At 37.5% G+C, this 27,108-nt stretch overlaps 2 protein-coding genes and 1 long non-coding RNA gene across 4 annotated transcripts; 1 reads left to right on the plus strand and 2 right to left on the minus strand.

The window, feature by feature from the left end:
- Positions 1 to 259: 259 nt before the first annotated feature.
- On the plus strand, positions 260 to 1,396 carry LOC123971276 (N-acetyllactosaminide beta-1,3-N-acetylglucosaminyltransferase 3-like). The gene has a single exon (XM_046049996.1). It carries the CDS (start codon positions 260 to 262, stop codon positions 1,394 to 1,396), a length of 1,137 nt encoding a protein of 378 aa, XP_045905952.1.
- A 2,037-nt stretch (positions 1,397 to 3,433) lies between these two features.
- Positions 3,434 to 5,850, minus strand: LOC123971518. The gene is made up of 2 exons (XR_006825212.1): positions 4,683 to 5,850; positions 3,434 to 4,060 (listed from the first exon to the last, which is right to left on the minus strand). It is a non-coding gene; the product is annotated as an uncharacterized LOC123971518 (long non-coding RNA).
- A 534-nt stretch (positions 5,851 to 6,384) lies between these two features.
- On the minus strand, positions 6,385 to 24,657 carry jak3 (Janus kinase 3 (a protein tyrosine kinase, leukocyte)). Of its 2 annotated transcripts, none has more exons than XM_046049526.1 (24): positions 24,576 to 24,657; positions 21,951 to 22,156; positions 21,615 to 21,732; positions 21,067 to 21,184; positions 20,427 to 20,572; positions 19,949 to 20,255; positions 18,240 to 18,359; positions 17,944 to 18,101; positions 17,746 to 17,857; positions 17,144 to 17,324; positions 15,121 to 15,245; positions 14,785 to 14,916; positions 14,573 to 14,660; positions 14,283 to 14,407; positions 13,761 to 13,899; positions 13,243 to 13,394; positions 12,575 to 12,725; positions 11,976 to 12,103; positions 11,357 to 11,546; positions 9,554 to 9,678; positions 8,878 to 9,050; positions 8,280 to 8,397; positions 8,034 to 8,147; positions 6,385 to 7,550 (listed from the first exon to the last, which is right to left on the minus strand). In XM_046049526.1, exons 2-24 carry the CDS (start codon positions 22,147 to 22,149, stop codon positions 7,431 to 7,433), a joined length of 3,339 nt encoding a protein of 1,112 aa, XP_045905482.1. In that variant the 5' UTR covers positions 22,150 to 22,156; positions 24,576 to 24,657; the 3' UTR covers positions 6,385 to 7,430. The 2 variants fall into 2 exon arrangements, with proteins under 2 accessions (XP_045905482.1, XP_045905483.1); XM_046049527.1 differs by having other exon boundaries at positions 21,951 to 22,153; positions 24,576 to 24,632.
- Between the last annotated feature and the right edge of the window lie 2,451 nt (positions 24,658 to 27,108).

The raw sequence follows: 27,108 nt of genomic DNA on the forward strand, positions 1-27,108 counted from the left end.
TGGTTATAATAATGAGGTTTCCACTGTAATACACATTATGTGCACCAGTGAATGCTCATGGCAGCACTTTCATGTCTGTACACTAAATCTGAAGCAACTGCCAGCGGCCTGTGAATTTAGCTTAGCTTAAGACAGGAAAAAAGGGGAAACAGGTTGCCTGGCTCACATTTTCTGTACAGGTGTGAGAGTGTAGTAGTTTATGTCAGACTGAGATGTGTTGATAAGCTATTTGTTGTTTTGTCCCTGCAGAATTTCAAGAATGACAAACCTCAGAGCGAGTTTCTTTCTGGTGGGAGTTCTTGGACTTTGGGCAATTTATATCAGTAAAGACTCTATTGACGCCAGCTTTTTAAGCCTCCAAGTAGAAGTGAGAAAACATGACAGTCAAATGAAGCCACACAGCAAAAACTCCTACGTATACTCCTGGCCAAGATGTCAACGAAATGTGTCTGCTGCCAACATCAAAGGCTTCAAATCTTTTTCTGGTGGCATGCAACAGTTTCTTTACTATGAACACTGTCGCCATTTTCCCATGCTACTGGACATTCCTGATAAATGTGGAGGAGCTGATAAATCAGCAGAAGTCTTCCTTCTGCTGGTCATTAAAAGTTCTCCTGTGAACTACGACCGTCGAGAGGTTCTGCGCAAAACCTGGGCCAAAGAGAGGTTACACAATGGTGTGTGGATCAGAAGAATCTTCATCTCAGGAACGATGGATGTCGGTTTTGCCAAAAAGAGAATGAACAAATTACTCGAGTTGGAGCAACGTGAGCACAGAGACATCCTCCAATGGGACTTTAGTGACACATTCTACAACCTCACCTTGAAGCAGATTCTCTTCTTAGAATGGATGGAAAGAAACTGTCCGAACGCTCGCTTCCTGCTAAATGGTGATGATGACGTCTTTGCCAACACAGACAACATGGTTGAGTTTCTCCAGGGCCTCAAGGATAATAATGGAAGCAAGCACCTTTATACTGGCCATGTGATCAGGAATGCGGCACCGAAACGATCGAAAAACAGCAAGTATTTTATCCCAGTGCAAGTGTACAAATCGAAATTATATCCCCCATATTGTGGGGGTGGGGGTTTCCTCTTGTCTGGCTATACAGCTTTGGTTGCATACAACATGTCCAAGTCCATTACCATTATTCCTATTGATGATGTTTACATTGGGATGTGTCTGGCCAAAGCAAAACACGCACCTGTTCTCCATATGGGTGTCAAGACGCTAGGATATTCCATGCCTATTAACAAAGCAGTTGATGAACATGATCCTTGCTATTACAAAGAACTTCTACTGGTACACAGATTCCTTCCAGCTCCCATGTATCTTATGTGGCACAGAACACAGGACCCCAATCTGAAATGTGGCACCAAGGGGACCTGGCTTTAGCAATAACAAATTATAACCTGTGACAGAGCTGTGGCACTTTGCATATTGCACCTGCTCTTAGATTCAGGGCAACCTTCTTCTATCTATCTTCTCCTCAGGCTTCAGCACAGTCCAAAGTAACAGCCATCAAAAACCGTGATAAATCTCCCTTAGCAAAGCCCATGGGAATTTTGGAGGGTGGTAATTTAAGTTTTAATAGGTTTTACTGTGGGTCACATCTGTAAAACTTCTATAAACCTCTCCAAAGGTTGGATGTCTCTGTGTTTGCATCCTACCTGATAAGTCACTCCTACCAGGTGACATGTGAAGTACCAATGTCTGACCCAAGCATTCTGTTACACAAATGGCTCAGTCCTGTGACCCCTCACCTTTTGTTTCTAAACAATGATGCTTGGGGTTGTCATGCACACGTATGGTTTCTTTTGTCACTTTAATGCTGATGATACTACGCTATTCTTGTAATTCAGATAAAGTCATGCACCACTGTTTGCCTGGCAGACATCTCAGAGTCGATGTCAGGGCATCAACTTAAGCTCAACCTGGACAAGACTTGAACTTTTTCAGAGGAAAGCATGTGCACATGACACCTGACATCACCACTGACAATACTGTAGTGATGGCAACTTGGACAGCATGGTTTTCCGACACCAATCCACTTTTTCATTCACTACAGCCAAGAAGAAGGAAGTGTTGTGTCCTTTATGTAGCAAAATCGACAAGGGGATTGATGTTGGAGTGATGTGTGGGTGTCATCTGAATTTTGTGCAGGAGACTTGTGTTCAGGCCCATCACAGTTGTTTCAGTTACCTAACCTTGTCCAGTTTATTTGACAGAACCTTGATCTTGCCTTTAACACATGTGAAGACATTGTAAAAAGAAGACATTTCAGAAATGTTGGCATTGAACATAATCCAGGTTTTTGCAGAACCTTCCAATATCAATTGTCAGTACAGTAAGAAGATTTTGCTTTTTTGTTGTAAGTGGAAAACTCTGTCAGACTACCATTGGTGAGTAAGGACTTTAATGTGCTTTAGTTGTTAGTTTCCTGTGAACATAGTCCAGTCACAGCTGTAGTTAATAATTTGCCTGTGGGAGAAATCTTCCTTTAATCATGATGTGTGGGAGAGTTTTACTTAATGTATTTATATAGCTGCTGTCAGCTTTGTGTTTTGTTGTGAATCTAGCTGGGTATTGAACTGCAATACTTTCTGACTACGGACTGAATTCATGTCCATAGCACACATGAGGTTTTAAATAAGTTTGCAGTTTTCTTAAATTGTAAGGATTATATCAATATAATCTACATATTTGTGAACAATGTCACTCTGTCAGAAAGATATTATGTGTATATACAGCAAATGTCCATGTCTTGTTTATTTTTATATTCTGTCATTTTATAATTAAATAATTTGATGTAAAATTGTGAACTACACAAATGAATGTGATTACAAACAAATATCTGAATGAATGTAGAATCCAATAATAATAAGTTCTGAAGTTGAGATACATTTTTACTTTTTACTTATTACTCATTTAAAAAGTAACAATATTACTTTAATTATTACTGGGTATTAAAAGTAAATAGTCACGTTACTCATTAAGTTACAATTACTTTCAACCACCGCGCATCCTTAAAAGTGACGGGAAATCTCTTCAGCAGCGCATTTTGGGTGTACTGTAACAAGTTTTTTCATTAAATTACAATAAAATACTGGAAGCTACAGTTGCCAGCATGAAACTGTTATTCTACAGTGTAACTACTCAATAACAACAGTTTATTACTGTAAAAAATATTACAGTAATGTGCTGTATAGAATATAAACATTACAGTATAATACTTTTGTTTGGTTGCAGTTATACTGTTATTTTAGTGTTCTCCCGTAATCTCCATAAACAGGTTACTACTGTACAATGTATAAAAGTACTGTAGAATTTAATTTTACAGTATAGCACTATTGTAAGCTAATGATTTAAACATTTTACATTTCAAAGTAAAATACCTCAAAATTGCTAGCATACAAATGGCTCAGACGAGAATTGCCCTTACAACATTTGGCATTTATTAAAGTCAATGTGGTATGAAAAAAATAAAATGATAAATTTTAAAATAAGTACATTTCTCTAAAATAAAATAAAGTAAAACGCAATTTCTGAAGCGGTTCTTGCTTTACTAGCCTAGTCCATGTACCCTATATTCAGTTTAATTTTTTCTTGAACAAGAGATGCCATGTAACATTATGTATTAAAGCCACAGCTTCATACACCTTCAGCAGCTAACAAATTTCAAGTAATGTAATTCTTGTAAAACACAATCCATAACAACAATTAATCATCTCAAGCAGGTTCTTTCAACAATTTTCATACCATACTTAAAACTGTTCCCTGCCTTCAGTGTCCATGAGTTATGATCATGATGTGCAATAGAAAGCGAATGAGATAGAAATAGAAACAAACCTTGAACTATCACTACTCAACTCAAACAACTGGACTAACCATAAGTCCTGTGTGGAGATGTGTTGTAGACTACATAACCTCTCTCAAAATCCAGGAGTTTTTTATAAGGGGGGCCACATGGGAATTCACATTTGCTGGACCAGCTTCCTGGTCTTCTTGGGCACCACCTTACCCCAGCTGGCCTTTGTTCCCTTCTTGGGGTTAAAGTGCCTAAAAATAGAATAACAGAGAATTATTTGCACTCAGTATGTAATCCCCTCACATTCACCAAATAAATATTCTAATATTTCACATGGTTATGACATCTGTGTCTCATAATTATGAGCGAAGGATCAGTCCAAATTGAAAATTTTGGAGAGGATTGTCTCCCACCACCCCATCCTCACCCAGACTTCAAAAATCATGCACGTTGCCAGGTTGATGACACTAAACCTACATGAATGAGCACATTTACCTTTGAATGTTGCAAAAGATGTCTCCTACATTGTAGGTTGTTCTCAGAGAAACCAGTCTTAGCATGTTTCCTAAATCTCTGACATAGCATGGTTTGATTTCTCTACCATGGTGTCTACTGTTACAAACAGTTTTGCTGAATGTAATCTCAGGACAACATAGGAGAAGTGTAGCCTAAGTGCAGTCTATTGCAGTTCCAAATTGCTGGTGTGGTTTATGTAGCCTAAATAAGGTTGGTCAATAAACTGTCCATGTAGATTTCAAAATCTGGAGTGGGTTGTCATTATCAGTCTTTATACCAAGATAAAGAAGAGAAATTGTTAAATGACTGACAATGGCTACCTGCAGGAGTTTGTTCATTATTATTTTGTTAACCAACCTTATTCATTTCATGAACTGGAGTATTTGAACCTGCAGCAGATGGGAGACAGACAGAGTAAGAGAGAAGCAAAGGACACAACCTGTAGCAGCTTGGCTGTCTAAAGACCAAACGTAGGACATTAATTATTTCAGAACATTGCAGATGGCTATATTGGAGCTCAATTTTAAGTGGCAAGTTTCTCACTCCTAACGCAAATAGACAAAATCCTGTATTTACCAGTATACACTATTGTAGAGAAGTCACAAACAAACCTAACTTGTATTAACAGCATCACTTTAGGTGTACATGGGGGATGCATTCAAACAAAAATAAAAAATAGAGGTTAATGAAATGCTTAAAGCCAATGGAAAGACATCAAAAAAGGGTCAAAGACAGCTTCAGATATGCAAACATTACCCTGGGTTCAGACTGCACACGCAAGCGCAGTGAGGCCCTCCTCTCTATCACTCTCTTTTGAAATCAAATTCTAATTTAGATTACCTTTATTGGGAAACATGGCAGATGTGAGAGCAACCTAATGACGCTCTATATCTATCTGGTGTATTACTCTATATTTTAGCATGTAACTAGTAAATGTATACAGTTTACTTTTATGAAACTTTTTTTATGCAATATGTTTTGTTTGCATGCATGCTTGCACTATGGGTTAACACAAAGTAGGCTAATGTCAAGCAGTAACTTTCACAACATAACTGTGCTCAGATGGGTTATGGGCGGACCCTGGCAACAAAACAAAAAAACCTGTATTATACCGTGAGATTGTACATTAGCTTGCTGTTATTATTTTTGTTCCCCCAAGGAGTCAACATATATAGTATTCAGCTGTATTTATGAATGACGGTACATTACCGTACCATATTAAGATAATTGTGACTGTGGTCCTGAATCTGATGAGTGCATGAATATTGAAACGATTGGGTTTTGTTGTATATATTGTTCAAGGACTCATTCAATACAGACGAGTGAAGGCGAGAGCTGCGTGTGTGTGCTTCTTTAACCTTCTCCCGTTACTTTTCACCTTCTTAAGGGCACAACACATTCGTGCTGCCAACAACTGCAACTCGTGGTTCTATTTCAAGTAGCTATTTAAAAACGATAACATATTCTTTGAGTGGTTAATCAACGGTGATAAATTATCAGAAAGTCCCCTGAGGGGCGGACAACTCGGCACAACATCAGTGAAGCTGGGATTCCGTCTCTTCAGCAAGTGTTCCTCTTCTGCCACTGCACACATACACGCTACGTCTACACATGCGCACTGACGACTTTGGATTTATTTACGCACTTTAAAAACATTTCAATAAATGTTTTTATTCTATAGTTTTATTCTTTTTACATGTTTATTTACAGCATTAAATGTTGAAATGTATATTGTAATAGGCTGTATATTAATTTGTTGGGAGAAAATCAGATGTTGAGCACCACCATATCGCCAAAATGGCATTATCCTTATTTCACTGCGAAGCTTCGACTGTGAGACTGACTGTTGAATCAGGCTCCGCCCAATCGCAGTATCAAATCTTAGACTATTCAGGGTCAGCCCTACTTATCAGTAAAAAGATCCCTGCCTGCTAAAATGTTTTTTTTTTTTGTGGTATACAATGCCTGATCCTAATCTGAAATGTATTAATAATAGACACTGCTCTAGAGGAAATTAAAGTTTCCTTGACTTAACAAAAACATAAACATTTACAAAAGCTGCTTCCACAAAATTTCTTTATTTTAAACATAAAAATAATAAAATACAATAAATCCTTCACTACGAGACTACACTACAAATTGAAAATATAAGATGCAACCCTTTTCACCTTTTAGAAACAGATGTTTTTCAGTGCCCAGTACACGGTACCTTACATCTTTTAAATTATAGTATTAAAATATAGTATTATATAAGTATTTTAATTCATTATAATTCTAGAATGAGGAGTGGGCCTTTTGCTGCTTACCATGTGTTGTGAAATCTGTGATATATCTGACTATAAGAAACATGATTAAATCTAACACAGTAAGATCTTAGACATGAAGTAGCTGTCTAGCAGATTAGCACAAAAACTGTTATCAATAAATGTTCTATTTCATATGTTCCCAGCCCTCTATTGGTTTACACATGTACTCATATACCTGAAGTTACATCCAGGTAACTTGTTTTTTTCATCTGCCTTTCGTAGATTTAATTGTATTCTAGGCAGGCCTTTACACCATATCTCTGTGAAGATTCTCAGTCATCCAGGTCATAGTTATCCAAAGAAGGTTAAAGTCAAGGGCAGAACTGAAGAAGTTCTTTGGGTGAGGGACGAAACATCTTCTAGTATCTTCAACCAAGTCCAGTTGCCCTTGACTTTAACCTTCTTTGGTTTACACAATATCGGCTAGTTTGAAAATGATATTGGTTAACACAAACCACGTTTGATTAAACACTAACCAACAAACATGCTTTTACATAAGTAATACATCTTCTCTTGGGTTTATGACGACCTTCCTTTCAGCTGGCTTGTGAATGTGTCTTTGTACATTATACAACTGGTAAAAGGGCATAAAGGGAGCTTTACCTCAGTGTTTTTAGGGAGTAGTTGAGACTCAGAAGTGCCCCACACTGCTGAAATTCTATTATCGGTATGTTAATACTTACATAATTGTCAGTTGTCCTGCTGCTGTGAGTGTGGCACTTGTGTGAAATAAATTTCATTTGGGACAGTAAATACATTTGTATCATTATATACTGTTGAGGTGCAACAAGGCTCCTTGTCAGCCTTTAAGGCTGTCCCTCTCGTCCTGCATGATCGATTCAATTTGGTTTCCCAGGTTGGAGAAACACGGCCGCTCCTCAAAGTTGTACGCCCAGCAGTGCTTCATCAAACTGTAGACCTGGTGTTACAAAAATATAATAATCTGTTTTGCTAGGAGAGACAGAGCAAATGACAAGATATATGTGCGGGGTATAGTATGAGGTTGCAGTAACAAGTTTGGCAAGTTGAAGGTCAAAATAAGAAGTTTACAATATGAAAACCATAGCTGATAGGTCAGTCTATTCCAGAATTATCAGCAGATGGTGGAATAAAAATAAAGCTAAATAAAAAATTTAAAACTAAATAAAATAAATTAATTGCAGAAGGAAAAAATAATTTTTGTGTGTCGTTGCATTTTTGAGAAACACTTACATTGTTACTCATAAGAGGCCACAATCATCTCACAAATGGGCTCATTTATTTGAAGCAAAATTATCATTACGTATTTGTTAGGAACATGTGACTGCAGAAAAGTGGACCTTCAATTTAATTAGAATCAAGATTAAACCCTACCAAAATGGTTCCTGTATTTCGACTATTGAGCCACATAGAGTGAACTTACCTTTGGTGGGCAGTTTGGAGGAGTCGGCAACCTCCAGTCATTCTGTAGGACATTTTCCAGGTGCATTGAAATGGATGGACCCGGCACATTGTGTCCAATCTCCTGCATATATAACTAAAACAGTGACATTAATGAAATATTTAAAAAGGGGAAACCCACAGTGGTGTTGCAGTTTGATGAAACAATTCATTTGAATATATTTAATTATTGTTCATACATTTATGTATCAATAGTAAGCCTTCTTACTCTTTTTGGGTTGGAGTTCATGTCGCAGTAGGAGAAGATCTCGTGAAGAACAACTCCAAAACTCCAGACATCTGACTTATGAGAGAATCTGGACTCACTGATGGACTCTGGAGCGTACCTGCATTTGATGAACAGTGTATGATCATGTAGACTTCCAGAAACTGAACACTAAATAATTGTCATTGAAAGGATGGCTACTTGTGAGACCAAAACTACACAGTTGTTTTCTTTAATGCCTGAGCTGTGAGAAAAATCAGGCCTACTTCAGCCTCTGACTATATTTATTTATTCTTTTTTATGTAAAAGGAAACATCATCTTAGCTTATGTCATCATTTCCTACAGTAGGTTGGCTTTTATGAAAGCTGGAGGCAGGACCAACTCTGATGGAGGTGGCCATCTCATAGTTCTCTATGCAGGAAAACCCTGGTCTGTATTTTCAGACTTACCTTAAAGATATAGTTTGAAATTTTGGGAAAAGTTGTTTTGCAGTGTCTGATTTAAACAAACAATAGTCACAACCTTCCACAACAATTTTGCCATCATTGCTGTGGATATATGCTGTGGAGTATTTGAGTTTTAAAACAAGAGGAAAGCTACCAGAAAATGGGGCTCTCTCCAGGATGCGTGACTCGGTAGTACTCCTTGTTGAAAGGAATTATCTTGGTCAGGCCAAAATCAGCAATTTTCACCAGTGTGTCACTGGCCACAAGTATATTTCTGGCTGCGAGGTCTCTGTGCACATAACGCAGGCTCTGCAGGTACTCCATCCCCTGGGAAAATAAAAAAAACACATCCAAAACAGAAGACATTAAATAACTTTGCTTTTGCTCTCTTACTTTTTATTTATCTCCTTTTGTTCTTGTCCCTTTGTTGCATGCCATCAACCCATGATGCTAAGGTTTTTATTGAGCCTCATGATAAGATATTGTAGGCTCAACCTGCAAAATCTTGGCTTAGTTGTACATTGTACAACAATAAAACACATTATTCTATTTGTAGCATGCATTCTTTCAGCACTGTGGCAGATTCCCCTAGGACTTTTATGTGAGGCACAAATGTTAATTTAAAACAACACTTCTTTAAGAGACACCCAAATTCTTGACAAATGTTGCGCAATACTAACATTATATTGCATGTGCAAGACTCAAGTCTCAGCACTTGAAGTTGATGATCACAATGTAAAAGTTGCATGATTTTGTGAACCAGTAATTAAGTTACAGTCCATTCAAACTTTTCTTTTTAACTCTTTTTAACTCTTATATCTGACTCTTACCTTACAGATCTGAGAAGCAAAAAGCAGCATCCGCTTGGTGTTAACGTTATGTCGGTTACTCTCCAAGTAGCCAATAAGACTGCCATAGGGCATGTACTCCATCACCAAACTCATAGTGAGGCGACCTGTGAACAGGCAAATATTAAACATTAAAATCATTCAGCAGAGGAAACTTCCAAACCCAGAAGACAGTCCTCAATCGCTTCTTGAATCACTCATCAGTCACTTCGGACAACAGTGTTGGCTAAAGACTGTGATTTAAAATGTGATCCAGGATCATGCAGGGTATACATGAAGGTTGACCATACCTCCTCTTTTTCCTGGACACGTCCTCTTTCTGGGACTCTAAATCGATTTCTAAATCGCCCAAAATGTCCTGGATTCATTGTTGCTTTCTACAGTCTGCCTTCATTGTGTGCGTTTTTGCATTGCTTTGACCAGTAGGCTACCAGCACTATTACATTTTACTCTTTGATGTCACAGGACTTTTTCCTGCATACTGGCACTTACACTCGCAAGCTGCCTCTACACTTGTATGTCCTCTCCTCTGGCGGAAACGGAGTAGGGAGGACATTGGGTGCTTTTTTATCCAAGCCTTTGCATTAAGTTGCTTATCAATGTCATTTTTCATGAACCAACCAATCACAGCCAGGATGCAGCGGGACATAAAAAAATGTTGACATGGAGCAACAGCAAACTTTAGAAATGTTGAACTCATTCTGCATGAATGGTTATAATTATCAAAAAGATAGTAGCCTACCAAGCATTAACAAATTAGAGACTAACCACCATGTACACCATTTTTCTTGCACAAGGGTTTAATGAATGAATAACCTGGAATAAATAAAGCTATATACCTGTATTATCTGAAATTATACCATTATATATATATATATATTATATCTGAAATTATACCACTACCATTAGCCCTAATCAAGCCTAAACAAGACGATTTGCAAATAAAAAAGTTTTATTTGCAAATCAGTTAAATTGTTGTATCTCAACTAAGAAACTGTTAAAATGTTACAAATACTATAAACAATCTGTTGGCAGACATTAGCCAAATAAAGTGTAACCTATAAATATATTTCAGTCAGGACAACTTTGTAGTTGTGTTTGGTGGTATGGCCCTGATCATCGGATCTCCTTGCCCTTCCACGCACCTACGTGGAAAGCAATGAGGTGGGGACCCACCTCATCAGAACCTTGATGACACATTTGGTTGGCTCTAGCTGCCTGCACTGCATCTGTGTGGCTCTATCCACGTGCAGCAACATGACGCCCAGAATGCGACAACAGCAGAGCACATGTTAGCATTGTTTGATTCTTATCAGGTAAATTCTCAATACTTTTCGGATCGATAATTATCATGCATCCCTATCAGATATGACCTGAAAGGCGGAGCTGGGGTGGCAGTGGGTTATGAGCTGCTTGCAAAGGAAGCGGCGTCTTGTATGGAATTGCCAATGATAGATATCAATGAATGCTAAGATAAGAATCAGCTATTTTAATAGTTAGTTTATGGTAGTTGGGTCAGATTGACACCGGATCACACCACAAACAAACTGCTCTAGAGTTCGTTTGGACCGGACTATCTCCCCTGAAGGGTCTCAATGCGATTGCTTGGTCTGCACCAGATTTCGGTTGAAAGCTTTCCCATCAGCCCAAACAAACCACACTGACCGGTCAAATGCACCAGGGTTGTTTGTAACCGAAACCTAACAGGTTAGACATGAAAGCTCCCATGGAAGTTGATTATTTTGGTAGATCAGGTGCTACATTTGCTGTGAGTGTTTTTATTACCCATACTGTAGCAGACTCCTCTGTATTTGACGATATAGTCGCAGTGAAAAACGCTGAGGGTGTTGACTTCCTTCTTGAAGTCCTCCAGTGTCGACTGCTTGTTGGGCTGCAGTTTCTTCACAGCAACCAGCTCACCGGTGTTATCACCCAGCGGGTCATAACGGCAGAGTTCCACGCTGCCAAAGTTTCCCTGTAAAATGTTTGAGTCAACAGGTCGCTCATGAACAAAAATTCTAAATAGACCTTACCATACATGTGCCATTGCGGGACACACAATAGATAAGATTCAGGGAGACATTTAGAAGGCGAGAAAGAGATTTGTTGTGCAATAGTCACATGAAGCACAGGTAGTTGCTTTAGTTAATATACCGTCCTGTCTCTCCTCCACACTATCAATCTTTTTATTCCTCTATCTTGAACACCACTAATGAACTCTTAATAAAAATTCAGAGATTATTGCGAATTATTGCTGCATTTTGGCATCCGGACAAAGACCTAGAAGCACAGGACCTTCTCAAAACATAAGATCATTATTATTGAAGTGCACTGATTGGCCCAAGGGGGGATCTGCATTATGTATGTTTGTATGTTGTCTGCTGAGTGTTGAGTCCAGACTTACTTTTCCCAGAGGCGAGATGCAGCGTAGGTGTCTCTCCTCAAACAGTGTCTGGTTGTCTTGAGCATGGCTAAGGGCTTTCCACACAGGGTTCTGTGTGACGGGCTCAGTGGCATGTAGTATCACATAGTCTATCATGAAACAAGAAAATGGATCAGTAGTGGCTTTTAGTTTTCTGATGTAATTAAACTTCTTGAAATATTAAACTCGTTTTCCAAAATCTTCTGTAGGCACTCATTTTCACAAAGACCCAATGAGGAATTATTTAGATACAGTTACACGTTAGCTGGCACGTTAGCATGCCACTATCACTATAAATGTACATGCTCTGTTCCTCAGATTTGACATGAAGTATCTTTCCTTGTTATATTTAATATAATGTATAATGGTGGCATTGTCATAAATGTTTCACGATTTCATACTTTTAATATACTGAAATGTATGTAATATACTTTTTTATGTATTTTTCAAAGTATCAAAACTGATCAGAAAAGTCAGTGGGTCAATTAATAAATTATGTATTTAACTGAACTGAAATTTTTGCTGACATGGTTTATAGAGGCTGTATTCGTTATCACCTGAGTAGTGATACACATCATTACCTGAAGTGATCAGGCTGTTGAGTTGACGGATAATACTGCGACAGGAAGGTCTGAAGGCTGCCTGGTAGTCCATACACTGACTAATCAGATCGGCTAGCTCTGTCCACTGGGAGGGAGGCAGCTGTTGCAAGTTCTCATAAAACCCCCGCTTCTACAGAAAACACATCAGCAGCTCACATCATTCTCTGTGTCAGAGATTAATTCAAATCTTCATATTATTTCCTGCACGTCATTTACGTATTTTCTATTTCCCATTTACAGGAATCTTAGTTTATTTTATGTCTTTTGGTGAGATCATTACTAAACTTAAAAAAATGTGCCATCTATTATACACCACTGGGCTTATCCTGTCAATGTTGATGAAACATGGTATAAAATGAATAATTTCTGCTTTTCTACAGATATTTGTTCTCAGAGTTCAAACCAAATTGACCAAGCCTTTTATAAAATGGGGAAATGTTGCTGGATCTATCAAAGTCACAGTCAACAAGTTGTATTAACGAGGACCACCTGAGCACTCAAAGAGAGTCTAATTTTTCTCTTTCAAAAAGCTTTTGAAATGTAATGGGCATCATTGCAGTTGATTTAATCGTATAGCTGCAAGTTCACAGGTTTTCATTGCTGGACTCTTTCCAACCAAGAGGAGATCCGTTTGTTTGACTCATCACCTCGTCCAAGTCCCAGCCTCGCAGTGGAGTGTTCCCATTGTTGAAGATTTCCCACAGAGTGGCACCAAAGCTCCATTTATCACACTCCAGAGACAGGTTGTCTGGGGTCTCCAGCACTTCAGGGGCCACCCAGGGTATCCTGTCCAGGATCACTAATCATACACACATAGAAATGTATATTCACACATACATGAATAATGCACAAGGACTAGGTATCATTTTTATGTGTTACACTTTTTTTGATAATACAATTTAATTATTTTAAATCAACATACTGTATGTGGTCACAGAAAACAGTAAGGAGCTTAATTTACTACCCTCTCTGATCTATTTATTTGTTTATTATTCACTTTTATTTGAGTGTCACTGAGTTAATCTACTGTATAGACACAGTACAACTTAAATTCAGGTGTCTCTCAAAATCTGTCTTGACTGTTTTATACAGCATTTTTAATATAAATTGACCTGATGATGAAAAACATAGTTACTGGGGGATTGGAAACCCCTCCTTCATTTACCATCCATTCCCAGCATGGCTACACTGATGCCCGGGTCGCTCAGCTTGATGAAAGGAGAGCTGCCCTGCGACAGGTCACCCTCTCTGGCCAGCAGCAGATTTTTGGCACAGATATTTCCATGAACAATGTTCTTTTCTTCCTGCAAGACAGTTACATGTTAATGTTGACTCATAATGGTGTGCCAAATTTGTCAACCCTGAAAAAGACCCTAAGTGAGTATGCAAAATGTCAAAATCAGAAATAATCAAATTATCAGAAATCAGTGCTGAATGATTTTGAAACAATATATAATTGCGATTATTTTGACTGATATTGCAATTGCAATATGATTTGCATTATTAGGAAGAATTAACATTTTTACATAATTTTTCTCATTTTCATTGAAAAACATTTTAATCAGACACACACACACACACACAGAGGAAACAAAATCTACATTTGATATTTATAGTGAATAAAATGTAACCAGTCAGTAATGCTGTAGATTGTGTTTTTGTCATTACTTCATAAACTTTATCTTACCAGAAAGTTAAGGACAGACGCAAGCTGTTTGGCAACGTCAAGTTTCCAGCTCACTGACACAGATCGCCCTCTCTTCAGATAAAGGTCGAGGGCCCCATACTCGACAAACTCTTGCACCATGATGTCTGGAAGGCACAGCAAGGTTTGTTTCTACAGCTGTACTTTAAACTAAACACAGAGTCAGAAATGCTCACCCACAGACAAGGGGATGAGTTAAGGTCACAAACAATCATCAGACCGTAGCAAATAAAGGGTGGTCTGGAATAACCTGCAGTTTGGTTTGAACTTACTTTTTACTCCATGAACACTGACACCGTACACAAGGAGGAGGTGTTTATGTGAAATCTGGCTCATCAAGCTGGCAGATTCAAAGAATGACTAAGAGAAGAAAAAGACAAGAAAACAACATGTGTATAATGTTAAAATTGATGTGTTCAATGCTCAATATATAATCCACAAAAATATTAAACATTTCAGTGTATCTTAATCTGAAGAAACCCACCTCCCAGCAGTTTTTGTGAACAACATCGAGCTCTTTCAGGAAAACTTTTGTCATGTGTTTCTCCCCATCACGAATGTCTGCTTTGTAGCCTTTAAAAATTCGAGTGAAGGATCCCTGTCCGAGGCATTCATCCTTACAGGAAAAGTACAAACAGAACCTACTTTTAAGAGTCCTCCATCATAAAAAAGATTCTACCTTCAAAGTACTTTTCATATTAGTTTGACTTCAGCTGTGTTTTTAGTGTTGTAGAAGGACTGAAAAACAGAGTAGTGAAAATAATGTTCATATCAAAAAGTGAAAGTAGCATTATTGATATTAATATTTGTGGTCACTCACCCATTTCAGGTCTTCATATTTGATCATGTGGAACTGGATATGACTGAATTTGTTCCTTACAGGTGTTGGGGACCCTTGACCTTCTACAGAGCTATTGTTGCGTATGATGATCAGATTTGAGAGCTCTATACAAACAGCAGAAAACATGTTTATTGTTATCCAGTCTATGAAGGTTGCAGATATTAAGGGACATTTCTAAGTTCAAGCAAGAAATTGATGTGTTAATTTGATACATGACCATTACTGAATTTATCCTAGTAATGAGTCTCTCTGTGTCTTTGATGCTATTCATAATAATAATAATATTACTTTAACATGTAGATTTTATAGTCTGTTTATTATCATTTTGTCTGTTTGCATGTTTGACTGACTACTACATGATTTGAAATGAAGACGCACAGACTGATCAGAAACATCTCTTAACACAGCTAGCATCTACTTGGCTATAACCAGGATATGATGTCTACATGCAAAAATATCACATCTGGGACAATCATTTTGTTTTCTTGTTGTTGTTGTTGTTGCTCTGTATTTGTGGGTCTGTGTGTTTATCTGTTGTCTGTCTCTACATTGACAAATGGATAATTGTACTTTTTTATTTTGTCACTGTTCTGTTGTTATGGTTATGATGTAAATTATAATTTATTCTCGAAAACGAGATGGTGCATCTCGAGGGATTTGTTTTGATAAATAAATATAAACTAAATATGGGGTGATTTGGATTTTGTCTTAGTTCAGTACATATGACCTTAACAGTTAGTCACCCTGCTTGTTTAAATTTAGAAAACAACAAAGAACCGGTGATGTATTGTGACAGTGGGTGTGAAAGAGATGCAGTACATATAAATATGTTAACCACAGTATAAAACAGAATCCATTTTTAAAACAGTAATAAGAAAAGCATGCGAGTTTCTAGTTTTGTATGTACTTAGAGATGAGAATAATAAAAACAGAAAACAAAGGCCAAAATCTGTTAACAAAGCTATAGATTCACTCCTATATATGTGCAGTGACGTTTTCTCCCAGAGGCCAAGGGAAGCCAGGCTTCCCCTGTTTTTATCAGACTCTATTTATCATTTTAATAAAAACACAATGTTTTTAGTTTCTGGTGCAGTTATGGAGGGTGGAGATTTGGAGTTTTTAGTTATAAATTGTTTTACTAAACTACCGCTACAGCAGCAACTGAAGATTAAATCTGATGGAAAACCAACGGCAAAACTGGAGCTGCGCGTGGAGAGGCTAGCTGGTAGCGCCAAATTTAAATTGATTCTCTTTTTGTGAAGGACCTAAAAGCCAGTGGGAAATTCTACAACTTGGTTATTGACCACTTCGCCACCATGACATACAGGAGAATGGCCTTCATTTTCAAATATGGTGAGTGAAATGTCACCTCCTTCTCTCTCTGAGCTTCACTGAACTGCAGCTATGTGTGCCATTTTTGATGTGGCTATATTGTTTATTTTGCTTTGCTTGCCTGGATTTAGCTGCGAATGAATAGTCCGCTGAAGTAACCTTGTTTTTACTCTGTTGGTTTGGTACTCAGTTGTTAGTCTTGAGTGATGTTGTTTTGTGAAAATTTGGCCAAGCATTAAGAAGTATGTAGGCCTATTTGATACATGCACCACTGCTACTATGCGCATGTCTTCAATCGTATTATGTTTGAGCATGTGAATGCTTCTTTTATTCTTAACCGAAGACTGTTTGTACTGTGGACTATAAGCAGTGGGGGGATGTATGCTATTTGGGGTGAGAGATAGTGAGTGAGTGAGAAAGAGAGAGAGAGAGAGAGAGAGAGAAACTTTCAGTGTGTGTATTGATAACAGATAGTGCGCAAGTATGATAAAATTTTGTGTAAAAATATACCCTGCACTGTAGTAGCACAATACATTAGATAATTGCCCTCCAAAAAGGACATCCCATCTCACTTGGCTTCCCCAAAAAATTTACCCCACCCAACGCCACTGTATATGTGTAGTAGTAGACATTTGGTAATATCAACATAACCATGGCAAGAGAAACACACCTTTGGGTCGTGGTGGACAGCAGCGGGCCAACTTGACAGGCATGTCAGCCAGTAACAGCTTGTTGTGTTGGTAATAGCTGGTGAGCTGTGTCAAGCTGGAAAATGTTTTCTGGACACCAGGAAGACTGTAGTGCTCATTCTTGATAATGAGACAATCTTTATAGTCAAGTCCAAGTGGAGTCTGCAGAATATAAATCTTACATCAAATTTTCACAACACTGAAGAGTTTCTTTAAAAAAAAAAAAGATTCCACATGCTTTGATGTGTGCAAAGGTTGTGAATGCAATGAGAGTGACATGGGAATGACTTTTACAAACATTTGAGTCTTCCAACGCTTCTCTGACAATTTCTCCACAAAACCAATGTTCAGAAAAACTAGTGCATCATCTGCATAGACATGTGATTTCCTTGCAATCACAAGCTTTTAAAATTCATGTTACAGCAACTATGCTAAACTTGTCACATAATTAAAGGGCATCAGAATATCTTTATTTGTCACCAGGTCAGGCCATGAAGTACATAAAAGCATGCACAGACAGAACTAGCAAATTATGTTTATTGTTAATATTTTCTATGTCTATTGTTTCAACAGGAGCCTTTACCTGAACACAAACCGTGAGAAAGAAGTTGTCATAGTTCTCGGGACTCTGCCGAAGAAGGAATGTACCACCTTTAAATCCTGACTTTTTCAGCTTGTTGACTGCAAACTCTGATCTGATCAAACAAGATATGAAGGTAACATCTACAACAAGTTCATGTGAATGATGGTATTGGATTAATTAATTATCAAAATGACTCACATGATTGGGCCGTGACAATGGTTTTTCATCCTTTCCAGAATACTTGGAGGAGCGACATCTTGACAGAAGTAGTGGTTAGAGTCTGTGGTCTGTCTGAAGTAGCCATCAACAAGTGACACAAATGAAAGTGCTTCCTTAAGACTCTGGAACTTGGCTTCCTGTGGTGCAAATCAAGAAAAATTATCACGCATATTTTGCATAAAATCAAAATAGTACAATCTGAAAAAAATAAATACATTATGAGTTAATGGACAATAATGACTGGGGAAGTGTTGAATGTATAATATGTCCCTTACAAAGCATCTGTCGTCTTTGCGGGTTATTATCACCATCCGGCTGTCTTGGGGAATCTGCTCATGGCAAACCCTCTTTATACTGATGTCGATGATTTCTTTGAAATCACAGAAGGTCTGCCACTTCAAAAACATAAGAAGAGAGTGTGGGGAGTTGTGAGCACTGAAGCATTTAGGTTTAAATTATGTATAAGGACACTTTCGAAGGGTCAAGTAAAGTTATCATACTTGCAGAGCTACTGCAACCCTAGAGTACCAGTAGGTCTCTAAGGTCCTCTGATCAGGGTTTGTTGGTTGTTCATCAATCTAGGCTTAAAACTAAAGGGGACTGTGCTTTTGAGGTTGTGGCTGCTAAACTTTAAAGCACTCTACCTTTGGATTAAGAGATCTGTATACACGGTGTTTTATGTCTGTATGTATTGTGACAGTTTGAGACTTATGTTAATTTATTTATATCTGGGGTGCCAGTCGGGTATCTCTCCAGACATATAAGATGTATATTATATAAGATATATAAGTTTTTTTTTGTTTATACAGTGTGCTTCATCTTTTAATCAAATGTTTCAAAGGACATATCAAAATGTGGACGCTCACGTTGAATGAAAATAACTGTGTAATGAAACCACAACTCAAAAGTTTTAAAGCACAATAAAAACAAACCACAAAATAACACCGTGCAAACCACTCAAATTGACCTCTCTGAGTATCAGTTCAATGTTCAGTATTTACTTTGTTTGCCAAAACACAAAATAGGCTTAGTTCAGTTCATAATTAGTTCAAAAGTAGTTCATTCAAAGTAACAATATAAATTCATTTCAATCAATCCAACAAAAATCCTAGTCAATTCATCATGGTCAATCATCATAGTTCAATTCATCAAAAATTAAGGTTCAAGTCAACAACACAAAAAAACCTCAGCTGGGTAACAAAAAAAATGGATCACTTACGGCCTGCAGTGTACTTGGTAAAAGAATCCTGGTCCGTGCTTCTGTTTATGGCGTTTTATTTTATATTATTTTTTATGCTGGTGAGTAGTTGATTTTTTAAATTTCAGAAAAACAATTGCTCTGAGGTTATGATGATTTGTAGAGTGGTGATGTAACAGTACGAATGGTAAAGAGGACAACGCTTGTGTAGATGGTGGAAAACGAGTTGTTAAGGTTGTTGCCTTACTTTAAACTTTTATTTCCAACAAAAAGAGTGCTTTATTCCGCCGCAATCATGCTTCTTTCACCTCTCACTTCACTTCACTTCACTGTCCTCTCCACAACCACTCTCTTCCCTTTCCGCTCTTGTATTTACTAGGGAGGATACATGTGTTGCACAAAGCGAATCAGTGAGCAGGTGGTTGTATTGGCGGTCTTTACATACTTGTTGTCACACTATGTTGAATGCTCTATTTCTTTTGTGAAGCACTTTGTGACATCTCTGCTCTTTAAAGATGCTATATAAATAAAGGTACTTATTTACTATATAAATAAAGTTACAACAGTAGATCCCACTATTTACAACCTACTGTTATCACAAAATAGTGCAATGCAGTTTACAAGCAAAATATCAATAGGAAAGCACAACACAAGACGATGATACATTATTTTGCAGTGTCAACTAGCAGAATCTACTGTATCCTTAGTGAAAGATGGTGGAATGACTAACTAACCACTGTGCCTCATTCATACCCAAACTTACTGTAAGTTGAACTTTGTTCTTACCATCAGGGTACCATCAGGATGACAACTTCCATTGGTTTGAATTCCTGTTTCCCCAGTGACCCGCACTAGAGAGAAAGTTGACTTTGATTGGGCGGAAGAAAGATTCACGTGAAAGGTTTCGCTTCCCAAAGAAGGCTCAATGCCTGCCAGTTCAATCAGGTACTTCAGCTTCAAGCTGCACTCATCTACTGAGGAGTTGCCAAGCTTCTTTAAGAAACGCTTGAGGGTGTTTCGGATTCGATAACGATCCAGGCGGTTTCGTTTCTGGATGTCATGACGATGTGACTTAGGAAGACATGATTTGTAGCTGAAAGAGGAAGAGAATAAAATGTGTTAAAAATAAATATATCAAATAATGTAAAAACTGTAGTTTTATTTCTGAAAGAGTATAAGAGTATATGTTTAATTCAACAGTTCCTGGTTGTTTAAACTTTAACTAGTAAAGCTGGGTTTGGGCAAAATATCCAAAGATAAATACCTGACAGTCTTGCAGAGCTCTCTTACACTCTGATGGCGCTCTTTAGCCATTCTCCACAAGTCCAGCACTGCAAGGCCGAGGCATTCCTCTTGGGCACTCAGAGGTGGAGACACTCCTGCCTCGCTAGCAATGAAGTCGTTTCGCGACTATGCACCAAAAGTGATAGACATAGTCTTTAATATATGGACAATGCATGCAACTATTTCTGGCATTTAACTGTTTGACACTTCAATATTCAACAAGTGACATTCTGAAGCACCATAGACACTTTGAGATATCAGCATAAGTAATAGAAAACAACAACAATGTTTACTGAGAAGGATAACTACATAGGTGTGATGGTTCAAAACTTTGTTTACATTAAAAGACATCAGACTTTTTGTGCTTTCTCCCTTAATCTGATTTTATTTTATTTTTTTGGTATAGCAGTTCAGGAGATGTCTTGCACATTACACCACTGTTAATATGATAAAAATGTATCCAACCACCTCATGGAAAAATGTAAATTTTTTGAAGAATTAAATAAAACTATAAGAATATTGTTGGTATACATCCTAAATTCACTATACTGGTAGAAATATGCATTTTACTAAATAAAAATAAATTATGTTTTGATGTTTTGAAACATTTTATACTTTACCTGAGCAAAAAGATAATCAATGACATTGTAGTCAAGCACTGGACTTATTCTGTCTCTGGTCAGACTGTAGCGGTACGATGTTCTTGGTCCTTGAACAAACCAGTTCCCAAAAAAAAACCTGCATACCAAAAACCCCACGTTAACTTTTTGAAATATGCATGCATACATTTTGACATGCATTGTGTGAGTGTACCTCTGCATGTAGAGTTGAACAAAGAAATTCATTATTCACCTGTGACTTCAGTTAGCACTGCTAAAGCTGTTAGCTCTGACCTAAAAGTAGTACTGACTGCAAGTATTAAGTGCAAAAAGCAAGTAAAATGTGTGATTTCGTATATGTGTTATTTCATCAACATTTTAACAGATTTGATAAGGATGACATTTTGATTAATAGGATCCTAAAATACATTCTTTATTTTTGTTGTGTGTATCTCTTTATCTTATTTACAGGTACATAGTTACATCCCATTCCATAAAAAAGTGTAATGTTCACTACTTCCTTAAGTAAATTAGTTAATAAATGATTCTTAGGTTATTTTTTTACCTACCTGACCCTAAAGTGGACTTGCAAGTTTTCTTCTGTGTTGAACATGTGCGATGGAGGATACCAAAATGAGAGATCGGCAGATGCCAATCCGAAAAGACTTTGGTACACTGGTAAGATTCCTGGAGAAACAGGTCACATACAGTATATTATCACAACATGACTCACCAGGGGATGCTTCATGACTTCCCCAGCCTTTTGCATGCTTGTAAGAATACATTTACACAAATATACATATTTGAGCATAAAGTACATAAAATTGTACAGTTTATTTTACACACTTTGGTATTAGCACCAAGAAACCTGAAGTCAGACTCATGACTTGGCAGTGAAATCTTACCACATTTTTTGCCTGCTTGGATACAGACACTTTCAGCAGAGATTTGGCCAGATGAAATGTGTATTGTTGTTGCTTCTTTTGTGGCTGGGAAGAAGTAGAGGTGCACTTGTAAACAGGGACCAGTGCTAGAACTGGACCTCTGGCTACCTCCCCGGTCTCTGATCACCAGAGGGGCTGACTCCTCCTCACTGAGATCCATGGTACTACTGAGGATCAAATCAACAGACTTGTAATTATTTTTGGACAAATGTAACAGGAAACTGATACTTAGATTAGGGTGATCTAATCTCTTATTTCAGTTTAATTCAGGAGTCAAATTAAGTTTTTCAATAATCTTGAAAACTATATTAGAGGTACTGTCACTTGATCCATTGCTTCATATTAAAGGTCCAGTGTGTAATATTTCTGAGGATCTAGTGACAGAAATGCGACATAAGATCCATAACGATGTTTTCAGGGGTGTATAAAGACCCTACACGATAAACCATTATGTTTTTATTACATTAGAATGAGCCATTTATATCTACATAACCGCGGGTTCCCCCTTCGATGGACGTCGCCATGTTGCGTTGTCATATTTCTACAGTAGCCCAAAACCGACAATCAGCGCTACAGAGCGTGTTTCGTCACTACTTTCTTCTTGTTCTATTTCTTGTAGAATTCAGGCAGTGTAGACACTCATCACTATGTTGAATACGTACGTTTGAAGAAGAAGAAGAAGAAGAAGAAGAAGAAGAAGTACTAATATACAGCAGGGGGCGGCAAATAAGTTCTGCATCGGAACAGTTTTTTCAACAATGAGATAGTGGGTTAAAACACAAGAAATAATATTGGATACCACTGATACAGAGCTCAGCTAGCTCAGTTGGTAGAGTGCAGGACTTGCAACCTGAGACTTGTGTGTATGATCCAACTTCATAATTCTCTTTCAACAAATGTACACTGCAGCAACTGTTTCTCTGGCTCACATTACGGCATGTGCTCCAGTGTTTGTGTTTCGGTGTTTGATCCGCATCCAACAACCTACAAACGCTTTATCATTTCTCTGTATCTCCAGGCAAAGGACATTTAAGGACAAAGGACTCCTTTAATCAGAATTTTCATAGTAAAAGCACTAACTTGAACTCCAAGCAAATCATTACAGCAAACAAGCTTCTTGTGCTTTTATTTTGCAGGCAGGAAGGAAGAGATTATGTGAGTAACTGTTGTTTCATGACAGAGAAATTTCAGCACTGCTATCAAAGTATTTATTTATTTATATTTTTTGCCGCTATCAAAGCACCATAATCTGGCCGCGGAGCGAGAGAGAATTAATATGTTTCCCTTGTCAATGTTTGTAGAAACTTTATCTATAATGTGTTTTATAATGTACTGTGGTGCAGATACAGTGACAATGTTACACGCTCTTAGTTACATTTTCCATTCCATTTATCTGTCAGTGGTCAAGTCGCAAAAACATATAGTTTTACTAAGTAATTAAGTAAATATAATTTCTTAATGCATCTACCTAAAGAAACCTAATTTCTTGACTTGACACTCTCTGCTGTCTCAGAAGATGACACCTTTTGTGCTGTGTCAGCCACCATAGCTGTACTACGCTCTTTGGAAGCGTAGGGGGCAGTAGAGACTGGAAAGGTCACAACCCTCACCACTTGATGCCACTAAATGTTACACACTGAACCTTTAATACAATAAGTATGCTATGTGAAGTTTGCAGCTCTTCACTATTTTACACCACTATAGCTGGGTTTACTGCTTTAATGTGATTTCTTCAAATTAAATATATTAAAAATACTCTATATACTTTCTAAAATATCCCAAATGATTCTGGGGAAGACATTTGCTATAAGTAATGAGTAACGATAGGTCTCTGTAAAACTCAGTTGGGTGCTTCTCACAGAGTTATTCATTTAACCACCTTATTCATGGCAGGTTTGGTGAACTGATACAGATTCATATTTTTATCGTTGTTTGACTTGCTAGTCGGCTGCAGCTACTGAGATAAATGCAGGTGATTCAGAGTGCTGTTTCTCACCACAACTTTGCGAGCAAGCCTAAAAAAAATCCCATTCACAAAGTTAAGACTCAAACACAGAGTATATTTGTTTACTAAAGTTTTTGAGATATTACATGTGAGGATAATTCCCACCATGACAATGACTAGAGACAAGTAAAATGTCATCTCAAGATTTGTGGGGATTCCCGTTACATCAAACGAAATTGCTCACCATGTTCTGCTGTGGTTGAATCAGGAACACAGTATGTGAAATACACAATACTATGTAATAATACAGAACATTGTTTAACAATTTCATGATTAGTTTTCAAATAATTTACGTTGATAACAATACATATCTGATCTGATTTTACTTGGCAAATGATTCATTCACATTAATTCGTTAACATAAATATTTGAATAAGAATTCACTATAATCTCTTATAATGTACAAGTACCAATGAAACAGCTGACGAACAGCTACAGCTGTTTTAGCTACAGATGAAGCTAAAACAGCAAGCACATCCTCCGTATTGTATTGTGGGTCTTGAAATTCTGACATTTCGTACCATAGTTCAACAGCTTTATGTTCACAGATTTTTAGAGCCAAAGATCAGGGTCAATATTACCTTTAAATTTGCAGGGCAGAAATACTTCATTTCGATCGTTTGTTCCTATAAACCAGGACTCTCTTCTTTGACTTCTGCGTTTATGCTGCGTGTGTGTGTGTTGACAGGAAGTTCAATAGGATTTCCTGATTTAGAGCAACACAGTTTCATGTTATCTGTCAGTTTTCATTCTACTGACTGAAGTAGACAGTTACAAATACATTAAAAACTTAAATGTTTAGCAGAATACTTTTCAAGATTGGATTTTGAAAGTCAGGGTGTATATTGTTCTGTATGCAAGTGTTCACACTATTAAGCTGGCACTAACAGACAATGGACTCAATAGCAAGACTCAAAAAACACAGAGTAGGTGGAATAAAAGTCTTTTACTTGTAAATGATACAGAGTGTGGCACGCAGATCATCAGTCCAAGAAGGCAAAAGTAACAAAAAACACTAGGCAAAGTCAGTGTTCATAGAAGATGAGCTCCAAAGACACGCTAGGAAAACAGAATACTGGAATGCTCTATGGAAAGATAAGACAAAAAACAAGGGAACTGACTCTCAATTTGGATACTTCCATCAGTAGTATTGTGCCCAGTGATTGAAGTGGAAAAAAATAAGTACCAGTACTCCACTCATTCACATGTTGTCGTGTGAACCTCCCACCACCATCCCAGGTACAATTCAATGAATTCCAATATGGAGCAGTATACAAGCTTACAGACAGGCATGTTCAGATACATGTATGCAGACAGCCAGGTACAATTCCTTCTCAAGGTTCAGAGTCGGGGTCAGATTGAGGTTCCACTGCTTTGAAATCCAAGATAAAAAGTATGGAAATGGTATATGAACTAGATGCAGGTGAGGAGGTGGGCAGGGAGGCTAGGGGCACTTTCAATCTAAAAACAGTGTGCACCTCCTTGCTACGCTTTCCGAGTTAAACAACATGTTAAACAAACATGTTTCCTCGAAACTGAGGTAGGTTTTCTCTTGATTGGTGGGTGTGTCAGACTTGTTACATACTCAGCAGCGACCTGTATATAAACACCACAGTATGCAAAAGGTAGTACAGTGAGCTTGCGTAACACAACATAGTGTTAAACACACCGTTTCCATATAAACATTTTGAGAGAAGTGGGAACAGGTAAGTAGATAGGAGGGCAGTCACATAATGGGAGAGAAAGTCTGAGGATATTAGGTGGAAGAAAGAGAACTGCATTGATTTGAGGAAGTGAGAATGTGGCTCGAGGGAGGGACAGAAGCCACCTGTACTCTACCACAACCATCATGTCAAAATATATTATTCCTCATAGTCATATAACTCAGTTCTACAGTGTTGCAAGTCCTTGTAAAACAGAAAAATCGTGGGAAAGACAAGAGAAACAGTAAATGAAGGGGGCATGAGTTTAGGGTCCAAATTAACTTTTTGGTTCATCTGCCAATGGCAGGTAAACTGACAAAATTTACCAGCCAATAATATTTTTTACTGACCATAAAACTACATTACTACTAGTTACAGTTACTACATTCAGTAACTGACTAAAAATTACTTCAAGTTTTTAGTATGCAAACTCATTTTAAGCATCACTTTAAAAAACACTATCAATGAATTACGTTGCAGCTTAACTCATACATACATATCACTCATACATACATATCATAAATAAACAAGTAGCAAAGTACCGCAATGAATGTATCCAAATGGAGCGGAGTAAAAGTAATGATTTTTCTCTTTAAAACTACCCATAGGAAAGCAAAGTCCAAGAGATCTCATAGTTGTTTCCTTCTTTTCTCCTAGAAACAAATGAGTTGCTTTTAATACCAAGGTGAGACCAAAGGCCTTTTCTCCCACTTCTCAAATTCATCTCAGGAGAAACAACCACATAAAATCTCATTTATGTCAGACTCAAAACAACAGATCTCTAACTGATCTTAAATAAGTCTAATTTAAATCTCCTGAACATTGGACCATGAGATCAGAGAAAGAGCTCAAAGAAAACTCAGCTATGACTCCTGGGATCTCATGATTCTTCTCAAATATATCTCAGTCGTCTCATATTGGCCTCAGGAGCAAAAACTCATCTCTGTCTTACTCTGATCAAAAGATGAGATCTCTAGGGTATCTTAAATAATTGTGATTTCAGTCTCCAGAATGTGGATCAGAAAAAAAGCTTAGGGGTTATTTTACTCAAGTACTTTACTTAAATCAAATGTTGAGGTGGAGTATTTTCTTGTTATGGGGGTTTGTACTTTTAATCCCCTTAATTTCGAATCCTTACTGTATTTATTATTAATTATCTGTTAAAAGTTACAGAGAAAAATAAAATGCATTTTGACATTGAAAATAATGCACTTTCAAATGTCATGTTTTCCAATTTGTTAAGGTAGTCACAGTCGGCATAACTGGAACACCCAATACTTTGACCTGATGTTTACAGATTAATTCATTAAGGACCAAATGCACACAAGAACTGAGATACAACATGTATCTGTCATACAGAATGAGCACTTTTACTTTTGATACTTAAGTATGTATTATATTGAATATATGT

Source organism: Micropterus dolomieu, linkage group LG05, assembly GCF_021292245.1.
Source record: "Micropterus dolomieu isolate WLL.071019.BEF.003 ecotype Adirondacks linkage group LG05, ASM2129224v1, whole genome shotgun sequence".
NCBI lineage: Eukaryota > Metazoa > Chordata > Actinopteri > Centrarchiformes > Centrarchidae > Micropterus > Micropterus dolomieu.